This window comes from Wyeomyia smithii, chromosome 3, assembly GCF_029784165.1.
Source record: "Wyeomyia smithii strain HCP4-BCI-WySm-NY-G18 chromosome 3, ASM2978416v1, whole genome shotgun sequence".
NCBI classification, from domain to species: Eukaryota; Metazoa; Arthropoda; class Insecta; order Diptera; family Culicidae; genus Wyeomyia; species Wyeomyia smithii.
The window spans coordinates 126,739,759-126,754,736 of NC_073696.1; the positions used below are offsets into that span (position 1 = coordinate 126,739,759).

Below are 14,978 nucleotides of genomic sequence, written 5' to 3' on the forward strand. Positions count from 1 at the left end.
GTGCGCAAGGAGTTAATACGGTTTGCGTGAAGCATAAGAACAGCATACCGCTGCTCAATGTCGGAAGTAAATAGTGTAGTGTAAGCTTATTTTTACTTTTGAATCCGGTCTGGGTAAAGTTTGGAACATACCTTTTCAGGCATATTGCTTGTGCGGAGAGTACAATTCATATGAGTCAATGAATGAATCATAATCTTTGATGGATGACACGTTTGATTTTAAGGATACTAAATATGCAGATTCTCCGGTAACCCTCAGATGGTGAATCAATCGCCTGCAGGAGGAATTGTGCTTCATGCTGATGAAAGCATTAAAACATTCAAGTATTTTCCGAGTGAATGGCATCACTTACGAAAAATACAACAGGGATCATCGAGGTGGGTGAGGAAGAAGCGTAAGAAACCAGATGTCTCTCCTTAGGTCATACCGTGCGTCGGCATTGGTATTTTTTTTTAATTTCCAAACAAATGCAGCTCGATAAATAGCAACATCTAACAGTTACTCAGTAATTGAAAATTAGTGTTGTGTATTATAGCATCTGGGAGCAAATCTGTTGTATTTTACTGAATATATTTATTCTTTTGGAATTAATCGATCCACTGATTAAACCGACTAGCCTGGATCGATCTTTTATGTGTTGTTGAAATCTATCATATTTATATTTTCCATATTTTTACAACAAATATGGATCTTCTTGTATATGTTCTGAAAATTGCGCATAAACTCGTTGCTGCTCTTCAGTTCAAATCTTCTGGCATCCCTGATCATTGTTATGTCGCTGTCATGTCAGCATCCATCATTCAGTCTTCAGTTTTATTAGTTTAGTCTGCACTCCAGTGTTATTGTGTTGCTTGTCTCTGTTTATCGGTTTTGATCGTTTTGATTGAGTGTTCACGAGTAAGGTAATTATAAATATGAAGTAAAATCAAGCAATTAACTATGGTTAACATTTTATAATTAAAGGAAATTACTTCTGCGTGGTACAAGCCGCTGAAGCTAGCGGTCACTGTGGTTCCGCAGCAATGAATTGTCAGGAAAGGCAGCTACCTCAATTTACGAATTTGGCTTATGTCATTTTCTAGAAAATAACGGTAAGTAGATACTACATTATGTAGTATCCTATTTGAATAATTTTACATTTCCATTTTTAGGAACTTCAATGAAATTCACACCAAAAGAAGATGGTGCATTTGACCGCGATGAGTAGGTGAGAAACTATATGAATGCAATCATTATGTTGTGTTGTATGAATGTACATATATTTTTGTTTTGAACGCTTCGTACCGTATTTTTGATCGAACCCAATTTGGTCGAATCAGTTGTATATATAATGTTCACTTATACAAGAGTATTCCATCGAGTAGTTCGTAAAAGGGATACTTGGTCAGTAATAATAAAAGTGTTAACAATATCTCTTTTTTTTTATTATTACACTTTTATTATTGCTCACGAAGTTTCATTTGTAACTCAAGTATTTTATAGTAAATTATCAATTATTTATTTTGCGTGGCTAATCATTCAACACTATTTTAATGTGAAATTATAATTGTTAGGATTTATTTGCTTTGGCGATTAGGGCTTGTTATTCGTATGGATTTCAACCTACTTGTCAAGTAAAGAGAACTAATCTTACAACTAATTTAGTGGCTTACTAATTGACTATGAAGAAAGCTTATTGTAGCATTTGTGGATTGCAGCGATTTTTATTAAATGTTGGGAATAGTTTTATATGACATAGCTTCTATCATTTCGATGCCAGTAAGTCCGTAATTCGAGTGTACCCAACCAATGATGACGCTTTAAAATCTTTTTCAGAATTTAATTCTGAATCCTTCGAAGCGTTCGAAGCGAAAATTTGTTTGTTAACCAAAAGTTTATTCTTCAAACAAAGTTTAGGGTTTCTAGTAATTAGACGACATAAGAAACTCATATATTTATTGCATTATGCCTGTATACTTTCAATTTACTGTTTGAAAATAAGTTTTATGATTAAACTATCTGTTTTTTTAGTTGCTGGAGGATTGATTTCTGATGATGCGGGAGGAGAGGATGAACAATGTAGCTACAACAAAACGACAACACCGAAAAAGAAATATGTAAGAGATTGTGTATTAGGCTACTTTCTGCATAGCTTTAAGTTATATATATTGTTTATTCAAAAGCAAGCTTAATCTGTAATCGGTTAGTCTGTATTTAGGACATAAGAAAAAGATTCAAGACCATGTATTTCTAGTGAATGTACGAAAATGGAATGTTTTTTTTTTTTTAATATAAGACACTTTTTCATCGCACATCAATAAATGTTTAATCAGTCTCGTTTTTTTTCCAATAGGGCGCTTAGTACTCAGTATTATTGCAAAAGAAAAATTTAATTTCGATAACTTTAGTGTTATATATTCAAGCTTTATTCAATGCAATGATGCAACCGGTTACGGAACACCGGAACCAAGCTGAACGCGTAAGACGATTCTGACGGAATTTATTAGTAAATATTTAACTGGGTATGGGGCAAACAGCGAAGGCATGAAAACGCTGTTAGATGCACCCAAATTTATGTTTCTTTAATTAGTTTTTACTGATTATGCTTTGATTTGAAATAATCCACCTTGTAACCAACCTGATAACCTGATTTTAAAATACCTAATCGTAACAAACTCGGTTGACTAACCGTTTGCTCAATTTATTTATTTAAGTTGTGTGCTTGACGGAGAATCCGGGTGCCTTTTCAGGTTTCAAAGAACAATATTTCATTTTTTTCACCTTAATCCATAGGGATAGAAATTAGTGACATCACAGAACTCGTTGAAAGGCAACTCTGGATATTAGTTTTTAAACAGCAGCAGGGGGGGCTAGCATGAGGGACTTTTTTACTCCTAACGTGACCAGTGGGGTACCCGTGTACCCAGAAATTAAAATTCTTGTAACGTTTGCAATTTTTTTCTGATTTAAATAGTTTTAGCACTAAAAGATTCAGCGTCCGGGTTTCTCGTGGGTATATTCCAAAACAAAGGAGTTCTATGAATTTTTGAAAGGAATCTCACACTTATTGGCTCATAGTTCATGAAATTACTTCGACAATCTATTTTCATGGTTTCGGGTGTTTTTGGTGATATACCTCCAATATGGTCGGTCCTTGTTTTGTTCACTGAATGATTACTCTAGAAAAGCCCCATGGGAAATTTGTTCCCCAAATGGCTGCTGGAGTTGATTCATGAATTGGCTTCCATGATAGGGCTATAATATCGTCATTTTTTTTAAATTTTTTGGAACAAAAAACTTTAGGGGGAACACTAACGACTTTGAAAGAAAATAAGTTGCCGAATCTTTTAGTGGTTTGGAAACAAGGTTTATGCTGCGTTAAACTAACTATGCGATGCGATTAGAAGGATGTTCCATAAAACCGGTAATCTAACGTTCGCGTCTATAAGAGCTAAAGAATCGTTCCTTGAAAAACTGCAAATGCATATATGCAGCATTTGAACAACACGTGCAGAATAACAGTCGCCAGGTTGCCGTTTGAAATGTTCAAATCGCTCTTATTAGGCGAGAACGCCACTGATGAGCGGAGACCTTTAAAGCGCTCTAGCGCAGCACATATTTATTAGTGTTGCTAATAATCTCTTGCAAACGTTTGAACAAATTCTGTTAAGCTGGAGTTCCACTATTGGATTAATATATAAACAAAGAATGCGGCAACGTTTGTACAACAAATAATTCAACGCGTTGTTTATTCAGCACCGGTTGCATCTACACTGCTCTTATTCCACATTTGCTTTCATAAAGGCTTCCAAATTGTTCCTTGGGTATCACATTGGCGATCCTGCCATGATGATTGAGCTTTTCATTTGCGAGTTGTTGCAAAGGTTGACGTCGGATTCCTTTAAGTAGGCCTGTAAGTGAGACTTGTCCAGCAAGGGCTACTTCTGCGAAACATCTAGTCTACGCCGACATCAAAATATTGCACATGTATTGTATCATTTGTTTGATGGAGTGTTGGTTTTCGTGTACCTAGCAAGGGCAACTTTAGCCGTTGAGGATATGTATGACTGTATACGTTATTTAATCTATTTGAAAGTTGAGCCGGGTTAGGCCCATGGCCAACTGTTAGGTTCTTCCTGAGTCAAGTGAGTGGCCAGGGTGGAAAGCAACTTTATTTTTTTTTTTATATTCCAGTAAACGGTTTTTGTGGTGTGGTAAATGCACGTGAGTACCGTTGAGTCGGGTTAGGCCCAAGGCCAACGTACCGCTGAGTCGAGATAAGCTCATGGCCAGCGCATAAACATTTCCTGAGTCGAGTGTAGCCCATGGCCAGGACATATATATAAAAGAAAAATAGCTTTGAGCCGGGTTAGGCCCATGGCCAACGCCTTTAAATTCGATACACCGAGCCTAGCGCATTATTAAGCATGTACGTTATGTTCAGCAAAACAAAAGTTATAACGAATGCTAAAAAAAAAGAGTGAGAAATTATTACACTGCAATTGGATAATATCGCAAACGTGCGTATCTGAGGTATTTGTGTTTTTTTTTTTCGTTTCGCACATTACTTCATGATTTGAGTTATTCCAAGTGTGGCACTAATACAACACAAGCGTAAAATAATTGTCTTCTTATGCTACTGACATACTGAGGCGTCAAATGAAGCGAAGCGTTGAGCGTATTAGAAGCGGAATAAACAAAAGCGTTGGGTGAAGCTTCCTATGACATACTGGAGCGAGCGTCGCAAATGCGTTGTGTTGTCATATTCCTAGATTCCAGTAGCGGTTTTGTTTGAAGGAAATATGAATTCGTCCAATGAAGATTTTTTTGCTTCTTCAAGCACGGTAAATTACGTTGTTAGTAAACATTTATTTTTTCATGAAATAAAATAATGTTACTAAAGTGAGTTGCGCTACAGACGTAGTAAAAAGTATAAGAAATTATTCTTAATTTTAAACCCGTTGACCCCGAGCAAAGTTCAACTAGTTTATAATATCTGATAGGATTTGAATAACCCATGTGAGCACAGCTAGTTACTCAGCGGCTTGCATTTTCGCGACCAAAGAAGTTCAGCACGCTAGATTTCTGGCCATTCGAATCAAAACTCAACAATATCAATCAATAATATCAGTGCTATTTTCCCGACAACCTGAAAATTTTTCCCGATAGCATTTATTATCCTACTTTTTTCCTTTTTAATATTTAAGACCAAAATAAAGCAAATATTAAGTACCTGGCGTTATCAGGTTTAGTCTGAACATGGATTTACTGCACAACCCTCTTCTCAACATTTTAACATTTTCTAAACGAAAATGTATTTTATTTGCTTTTTTCAATTACCAAACCAAAGCAAAGCAAATATAAAGCACCTGGCGATAAAGATTTAGTCTGAATATGGTATTACCGCGTACATATACGCGCGTCAAAACACTACTCGTTCTGTTTCGCCGCCTCTATCGATGCGTCTTTGCCGCTTCAGTATGACCGGTTTGAGCGTTTTATATAGACGTTCGAAGAAGTAGCACTGACGCTTTTGCGACGCTTTTTGCTTCGCTTCATTTGACGCCTCAGTATGTCATTAGCCTTAGCAGCTACTCGATGTCGGTCACAACCACAGAAAAGCAACAACAGCAATGTTGCCACATTTTCATCTCCATCCATCTTCATCACATGTTTTTGCGCCAAATGTTTTGCGTGCAATAAAGTAGGGCATTTTGCGGTTTATTGTCGCACACCAGATAAGAAGCCGAAAGCAACACATCAAGAAAATCCAGATGGCAACGAGAAAATGAAGCAAGAAGCGGGGAAGATCAACCAGGTAGAAATGGACTCTCCTGATTCATAATTCTGAATTCATTACAACTTTTTGTTTCCAAATTTGTTAAAAAAAATAGATAAATAAACCTCACGATGTAGTTTTCATGTTTTTTTTTTATTCTTATTTTAGCTTATTACCGGTAGTCTAGCATCTCATAACATGGGAAGTGACCCACGACTCGTGGATTGTGTGATTGGGTCAGAAAGTTTCCAGTTCTTAGTCGATTCAGGAGCTTCTGTAAACACGATCACAAGTCAGGCGTGGAACCTGATTTAGTAGCACATCCTGAAGAAGTTTTGAAGGGCTATGCCAATAAATGACCGCGAGATGTGATTTGCTCGTTTAAAGCGTATGTAGGAGTTAAAGATAGTAGTCAACCCAAACAATTGGCTAAATTTTTCGTGGTCAATGGAGCGGAATTGTCATTGCTCGGTTTTCAAACGTCGCTTCAGCTAGACTTAGTCCAAATAGGCCTCAAAAAGCGACAAAATCAAGATGTGTATTGCACGAGCGTGGTCACAGAACGTCAGGCCCGATCCGTTGATTTTAACGATGTTCAGCAATCGCATGTACAGGAATTTCCCAAATTATCCGTAGATGCTGTCAAATTCAGAGTGGATCACTCGGTAATACCGAAACAAATAATCATATATAACGTACCCAAAGCATTTGAGGGTGCAATTAACGAAAGACTTGCTGTTATGGAGAGAAATAGTATTATCGAAAGAGCCGACAAAGAGAATGATACGATCACATTTGTGTCGCCAATGGTACTAGTTCCAAAAGGTCCTAAGGACTTTAGAATCGTGGTTGACTACCGTGAAGTAAACAAAGCAATCATTAGGGAGCCTTACCCCATGCCTTCGCTTGAGAAAATTTGGACGGATATTCAACATAATAACGGCAAGCTGGTGTTCACTAAGTTGGATCTTAAGGATGCTTATTTTCATGTAGTGCTACATGAAGAGGTACGACATTTGACTACTTTCATGACTGCCAACGGCTTGATGCGATTCAGGCGATTACCTTTCGGGCTATCGTGTGCTCCGGAGTTGTTCCAGCGCGTTATGGAACGAATATTTAGGAACTGCAAGAACATTGTTGTACATCTGGATGATATTTTAGTTTTCGCTCCAACATTGGAACAGCTGAAAACTTATGTGGAGGATGTAAAAAGAGTAATTGAAAACAACAATTTAACAATTAATGAGAAAAAATGGACATACAACCAGGATAGAGTTGATTTTTTAGGATTCACGCTGGATGGTAGCGGAATATTGCCAACACAAGAAAAGATTTCAGATATTATGGCTTTCGAGAGGCCTAAAGACACGTCCGAAGTACGTAGCTTTTTGGGTATGCTAACTTTCATAAGCCCGTTCATTAATAACTTCTCCCATAACACGAAACCGTTAGGGGACTTGCTTTCACGTGATTCGAAATTTGAATGGAAGGCCGAACAACAAAAAGCATTCGAAAATCTGAAGCAGGCAGTGGAAAACGACTTGATTAAAAGAGGATACTTTAACGAACACGATAATACCATACTCTACACGGATGCCTCTCCCTGGGGCTTGGGAGCTGTTTTGGCCCAAGAGGATGGGCACACCGGAGAGCATCGGATTATCGCATGTGCTTCAAAAAGCCTAACGGAAGTAGAAACCAGGTATCCTCAGCTACATCGCGAGGCTTTGGCAATTGTGTGGGCCATGGAACGTTTTGCGTACTATTTGCTTGGAAGAAAGTTTATAATACGTTCAGATAGTGAGGCACTGATGTTCATGATCAAAAGTAAACATCGAAAGGATGTTGGCAAGCGCATAATGTCACGAGCGGAAGGATGGTTTTTAAGAATGGATCATTTCCATTATGATTTCGAGCACGTAACAGGCAAGGATAATATTGCTGATGCAGCATCCAGGATCGGTGGTAAGCGTAATGATCCCCAGTTTGGTTACGAAGAGGAGCCGCACGAGTTATGCATGGTTGATGCCAACATTAACGGTATCAGTTGTTAGTTTTGACCTCGGCACAGGTATATATAAAAAAAATGGTTAAATCTAATTGTACTAGGCTTTTTTAATTGTTAAACTTTATTAGTTAAGATTTTTGTTTTCATAAAATTGTATACTAGTTTTACTTTTATTTTTCTGTTCTTCAAATATATATATTAGGTCCAAGAAGCACAGCTGAAAGACAATGACCTGCAAGAAGTCATCCAATGGCTTGACAGAACTGACAGATGGCCGGCGCAAATTGCGAAATACCAGGCGTTCCAACGGGATATGTATATCCAAGACAAAACATTGATGCAACAAGAGAAATTAGTGCTTCCATCGACGCTACGTGTCCGAGCATTGGAGTTAGCTCATCGTAGTCACCCGGGCATGTCCACTATGAAGAACTTTTTGCGGCAGGGTTTGTGGTGGCCCTGCATGGACCAGGTAGTAGAAGCATTCGTGAAAAGCTGCCCTGAATGCCAGTTAGTGACGGCAAGTAGTTATCCTCTTCCTATTACGATGACGGAGCTCCCGAACCGCCCGTGGGACTATGTTTCCATGGATTTTTCCTCATCTTCCGATATACTAAATTGGAAAGCGTTGGTCCTAACAGACAATTACTCTAGATTTTTGATTGCCGTTCCAATGGAAAAGACGGATACTGAGGCGGTGAAAAATGTCCTCCGAAGAATTTTCCAGACTTACTATGCACCTAAGACTCTGAAGGCTGACAACGGGCCCCCTTTCAATAGTTCAGATCTGAAAACCTGGTTGTTGGGTGTTTGGGGTGTTAAACTTATACACAGCACACCCTTCAATCCGACCGAAAATGGCCTCGTTGAGCGCAGCATGCAGGGAATCAACAAAGTATCTGCTATAGCTAAGCTTGAGAGAGTAAGTTGGAAAGATGCCCTTGCAGAATATGTAGCGGCACATAATTCGTGGCCGCATCACGTAACGAAGATTCCACCAGCCGAACTCATGTTCGGAAGAGCTGTTAGAAGCTTATTGCCGAATATGAAAGTAGATTCAAGGCATAGCTACGACGATGAGTTGCGTGATCGTGATCTCGCTGCAAAATTCGAGCGTAATACTAGAGAAGACGATAGGCGCCGAGCGAGGGATACTGACATTAAAGTCGGGGACATAGTGTTGGTTATGCAGCAAAAGCGTGAGAAAAATGACACGGTATACAAGAATGCATTTCATAGAGTGGTGCCAATGACAGGAGCCGGCAGAGCGATGGTTATGGATTTGACGAATAATAAAATATTTGAGCGTAACATCAAGTTTTTGAAAAGGTATGTAGAACGAGTTGAACCTAACGGCAGTGATGAGATTTCTGAGCAGGACAAAGATGAGACATCGGAATCGGTGATCCAGGAGGGACAAGAGAATACATCACTTGAAAGATTACCGAATGTTCCAAACACGGATCCGGTGCAACCGGTTGAACGAAGTTTGGAAATTATCGAGCCAATCGCGAACAGACGTCATACACGACTGATAAGACGTCCACAACGTTATCTAAACTACTGTGCAAAGTAAAATTATAAGTAATTTGAGTTTTATTATCGTTTGAATTCTCGCAGGGGGAGAATGTGGCATCCGAGATGGTGTGTCTGGGTGTGGTAAAGACAAATCAGTATTTGACCAGAGAATAAAGGAAGAGGTTGTAACTGATTGAGGTCGAAGTAAAACTAGTAAAATAAGGAGAGTAGTGTTTGATAGAATATCACAAGGCTAATTGAACTTAATCCTCAAACCCGTTTCATGACTGTGTATTTCAATCACATGTCTCAAAGTATAAATCCTTCCTCATACACCTCCAATCGTGTCAACTTGTTAGATACTTCTGTTTCTACTGTGTTTTTCGATACATCCATGATGGAAGAAACTCGTGGAATCCCGGATCATTCACGCGTGCAGCAGATCCCTAAAATATTTTATAACAAATTTTAAAACATCAACTGCGACAATGCGTTTTATACTGATGGATCACTTCTCAACGGGTCCCCTGGCTTCGGTATCTTCAACAATAATTTTACCGCCTCCTACGAGCTCGATAATCCTGCTTCTGTTTACGTCGCAGAATTGGCTGTAATTCAGTATACCTTAGGGATTATTGAAAAAATGCCCACGGACCATTACTTCATCTTTATGTCCAACCACTACGGGTTAGATGCACATCTCCTGCGTATCGGGCTGGCGAGCAGTAATCATTGCGTTTGTGGGTGTGGGTGCGTTTGGGTGTGTGCTGAATTCCGCGGCGCCAGATCTCTGCTTTTGGATACCCTCAGGTCCCGAGGAATACAGCCCTATGTGCCAGTTCGTGATATCCTCGCTCAGCAAAACTTGCTATACATGCTACATGTACATGTGCTACTTGAAGAGCATCAAGGTGCCAATTTAACAGCGAAACGAATCTCGGATACAAAAAAAAACATGTTAGTTTTAGTATTAGATTTAGTATCAGCTCGTAGTCGGCAGCGAGGATAAAAAATTTGTCTTTAGCTTATAAGATATTTTAGACTATAAGGCATTAGATTAAATTGGCTCCGTAAAACATTAATTTGTATTGTGCCGTGTCAAATAAATGTTGGGAAAAAAAAATTGATTTTTGAAAAATTTTACCAACCAAAGCATGCAAACAATTATTCATACGATGCATAGCGTTTGATGAAATTTAGCGTAGGAGACTGTAAAAGAGTTTTGATTTTTGCAATGAGTTTCTGAAACTCGTCACATGGATGATTGAGATTTTGACTAACAATTATCATAGTCTCAACTTTTAATCGCGACTTTTTTTATCAGCTCACGACAGGTGTCCTTTTCAGTGGTCAGGAAGGCACAGAACGTACTCAGTAATATTAGAAAAATCCTGGCTGCTTGGAAACTTATTTTCCATTTAGGAAAATTTCAATGCAAAGCCTTATTTTAAATTTTTTAAAGGAGTCTCCGAAAACGGTACAAAATGGCAAAAAAACGTGACGGTTAAAAATAGTCGAAAAAAACGGTACTGTCCCGTTAAAAACGGTACGTCTGGTCAGCCTAATTGTGACCTGAGTTGAAAATTGAATATATTGACTAACGACAATCTTTTTTTTACATTGTACCTATTGTCGCAAACAGTACTGTGTATAGCGCGTCTGATATGCATTACTCGCAATATTAGGTATAATAAACAGTACGAGAAAAAACTTATTGTTGTTAGTCGAGAAACGCGGTTTCCAACTCTAAACAAACAATATCGCACGCTTAGCCTTGGGGCTAATAGCGGTCTCGATCAACTAGATTAGTTGAGAGAATTCGTTTGTGGCACATTTTGCATGTGTAGGATAAGTACAACGATACACCGTGCCCCAGTGCTGAGTCGAGAAAATTTCTATCTCGAAAAGATCCTCGACTCGATCGGGAATCGAAACCGATATCACAACCGTGTGGGAGAGCTAGCTGACCGACATCGCTAACCACAGAACCACGGGTTTCCAACTCTAACCAAACTATTAAAGTAATTTTACTAACTGGTTAAAACGGTTTCAACAGTCGCGCGGTGTACGATCTAAGAAATTTTTTTAAGCAATGTTTGAATGGTTGAAAGATTTTCAGTTTATTTTTTTCTATCAATGTTTATTGTGAATTATTACTGAATTTCTACTTAAAATATCTCACGATTTTTTCTCGTGTCCGGTCATTGAAGCAAAAAAAAAGAATAGATTTTTATGCATGTTCAAACTATTGGAGCGAACTGTTTGAACGATGCACTGTAAAATCAATGTAGGATAGAACAGCAAGAAATGATTGCGAAAGCGTGGGCTAGGATTTGTAGCAGAGTTTTGTTCGAAGTAGCATATCTGTTCTGTGTGGCAACGTTATAGTCGCAATATATTTTATCCCTCAGCTGTCTTATACAAACACTGACATAGAGGGACGCTCTCGGATGTCATCAAAAAACTGTCATCGCTCGGTACATTTTTATCCCCTGATCTGTACTGCAATTTTTTCGACCTCCGGCTTGTAAACATTTGTAGTTTGCACAAATTTTAGCAAAACAATTGTCTGCTTCCTACGTGATACGGTTGCACTAAGGCTGATACAAATTTCGAATTCTTTCTATGTCCAAGGTTATCAAAGTTAGCAAAGGGGATGGCAAAAAATAAATAACACCGATACGAAAAAAATAAATATCTTTGATCAAAGTTTGTGTGCAAGATCAAAGTTTGTGTGCAATATTCAAGATTTTTGAAGGGGGGGGGGGGGGGGGTGGTTGACATCAAATGAAAATAAAATTTGTAACGGCCTAATTTTTACGAATAAAAATGGCGACCAACTCGTTCATAGGACCGACAGCTATGTTGCCGAAACTCGGCAATGAGCAAAATTCGTGCCGAGATATCAGTAATCAGTAAAGTGTTTAACGATAAATTCTGCAAAAAGTTCAGACGAGATTTCTCAAGCTTACACACTTAAAATTTATTGTCGAGTCTCAACAAATTTTGCCTATAACGGCATCACTGAGTGCTCTTTTAAAAAAAGAATGACAGTGCATCAATAAAACTATTCTGGGCTCTCTAGAAAGGGATATGCATTAAAAGTAGGTTTCTCAAAGAAATTTGAAATGCAATGCTCTAAGAGGAGACAAAACTAATCGACTTCCGGTATGTTTAGGATTGCTTGGGGCCCTGAAAAAAACATGGTTCTGGAAAATCGATCACTTTGTTTCATGCGACTATATATACCGCTCTGTAGTTCCGTGCTGTTCTAGTTTATGGCTACACTATATGAAGAAAAACAATATTCATTGGTTATTTTTTTATTTCATCAACGCTTCCGTTAAGAGATGATATTAGCTGCTTCACATGAACTGTACATCGTAATACGAAAGTATGCACGTTACACTGGGAAAAGTTCGAACTGATCGTTTTCGTTAGATACGATAAACTTGTTTGATATAAAGAGTGCATTATTCATTGCTCAGGAAAACGTCTCCTGCTTTCTCATCATCTTTGATTCATTTATCCTCTATTATTGTTAATCCAGTCTTAATAGTTGACATTATTTTCAGTTAAAAGATCCATAAATATCTGGGTATTGAGAGGCCTTTTTAAAAGGAAACGAAAAAGTAATTGCCAAAAAGAGTAGTTCCTGCCATTTTTCTTATGGGTCTCTTGGAGACATAAAATTATTTCAAAATAATTTCCTATACATCGTACAAATAGCTAAAGCGGTTCGAATATGAAGACAATGTTGTGTAGTATTCTGAATGGGCAGTATAAATTTACTAATAGCAAAATTATTGGAATATTTGCTTTTTGTTTTCAAATACGAAATGATTCGCGCGAAAGTTTAAAACGAAAAACTTGAAAAATCGCTGCTTTTTTCAACTTCTCGCTTTGAAACTTCTAACGCAGTGGTTCCCAGCCTGAGGTCAGCGAAGCCCATTTAACGGTGCCGCGAATGCCTTGGTAAATTTGACAAGCGAATAATATTAATATCCATATAAATCCGTGAGAGCAACTTTTGAACACTTATGTAAATTAAAATCAAGACAAAAAGCAAATTAGAAAATTAGTTTATCACAAACTCAGCCTCATGGTACAAAAAACCTGAAATTAATTTAGGGGTCGCAGAGATATGCTTGTGCTTCGCAAAAGAGGTCGCGAAGACAAAAAGGTTGGGAACCACTGTCCTAACGTTTAATATTTTTGGGTTTTTCATGAGTGGCATTGGCAGTTTTTAAAATTCGTTGGACATGTTGGGATGTAAATCTCGTGTAGTTCTGATCTTTATATGATAGAATAGCAATATGACTACTAACTGCGCTTACGTATAGGTTACGTAACTTTTTAACTATGTTTTCCTTCGTTTTGTTAAATAATCTAATTAATACAAATCCTCCGGGGATCGAGTTCGCGTATTTTGTTTCGAACATTTATATTGTTAAATAAATTACAACTAGAACAACTATACGTAGTAGAGTTACACCAATAACATTGTCCATGGAGGAAAAGGGTTGCACTTTTCATAGTGTTTAGTTGAAATTAGTTGTCAAGTGCTTTGAGAGAGTTTTGATGAACAACATATGGCATTATAGTGTTTCGTTGTAAAACTTGAAAGTAAAGATAGCTTCAGAGCTAGTACGGGAAGTTCTTACTGGTGCGTAATCGAACGGGCTCATTTTAAGTAAAAGAAAAGACCGCAAATACTATCAATGAGGAAAGTGGTAAACATCTTCTATCTAAATACAATAACATTAATAAATAAAGACTAGTAACGACCCGCGGAGGAGATGCTCGTATTAATTCATGAAAATGTGCCAGTTTCCACGATACACGCTGGGCTAAAAATTTTCACCGCGATATCATAGGTTCGTTTGAAATTCAGTCCTTTCCGCTTGTAATAGGGTTATCGAGAAACGAGACAAATGAAGCTATGAATATCCTATTTACTAACGAGGTTGAGATTGCTTTTCGTTCGTCAGGTCTCTCGATCTTAGATTGCTTTATACAGAAGGTTACAAAATTTGGCGGATTCGCGTGGAGCTGAATACAAATTTCGCTGGTTCGGATTCATGAACCTTAGTGTATTAATAAAAACAAACTAGCTTAGAAAATGAACTAACATTCGGTAGAATATGCAAAGCGATTTGGAGACAGTGACACGCGCAGTCACTGCATTGAGGTTAGAGCACCGTTTATACTCTAGGGACGTCACTACCCCTAGGTATGCATGGTATGCATGATGTGTATATTTACAGTGCATTTTTTCTTATGTCGAGAATCCTACTCTTTTTAAATATAATTTTCGTTCGAATTTCGTTGTTAACTTTGAATCGCTAGTGCAGTTTCGATTTAAAAACGCATTATACACATTTAGTACACGTGGCATTTACAATGAGACATTTGTCTGCGAGTTTTACACTCTTACGTCATATAGTTGTGTGACGGTTCGGATGGTTCTTGATGTGCAAACAAAGGATTAGGAAATTCTGGTGGATGTGGTAAAGGTCCAGTGATGGTTGGACGTCTCCTATAAGCCATAAGCCAACAGGAAACTGCAACAGCGACGGCTACCAATGCAAGTAACGCTGTTATAACCAGTGCTATTATCAGTCCGATCATTGATACGCAGATATCTTCGACACGTTGAGCAGCAGGCGTTACTAAAATAAATAAAAATTT

General features: G+C 38.1%; 1 protein-coding gene and 1 long non-coding RNA gene across 8 annotated transcripts in view; one reads left to right on the forward strand and one right to left on the reverse strand.

The window, feature by feature from the left end:
- Positions 1-778: 778 nt before the first annotated feature.
- On the forward strand, positions 779-2,286 carry LOC129731551 (uncharacterized). Of its 2 annotated transcripts, none has more exons than XR_008729039.1 (4): positions 779-897; positions 964-1,091; positions 1,152-1,207; positions 2,011-2,286. It is a non-coding gene; the product is annotated as an uncharacterized LOC129731551 (long non-coding RNA). The 2 variants fall into 2 exon arrangements; XR_008729038.1 differs by having other exon boundaries at positions 784-902.
- Positions 2,287-12,594: 10,308 nt separating this feature from the next.
- The window catches only part of LOC129731453 (uncharacterized), a 365,349-nt gene continuing 362,965 nt past the window's right edge, over positions 12,595-14,978 (reverse strand). For all 6 annotated transcript variants that reach the window (XM_055691463.1, XM_055691461.1, XM_055691460.1 and 3 more), the window contains one exon: positions 12,595-14,959. In XM_055691463.1, the coding sequence (XP_055547438.1) occupies positions 14,721-14,959 (239 nt within the window). In that variant the 3' untranslated portion in view covers positions 12,595-14,720. The remainder of the gene's footprint in view (positions 14,960-14,978) is intronic.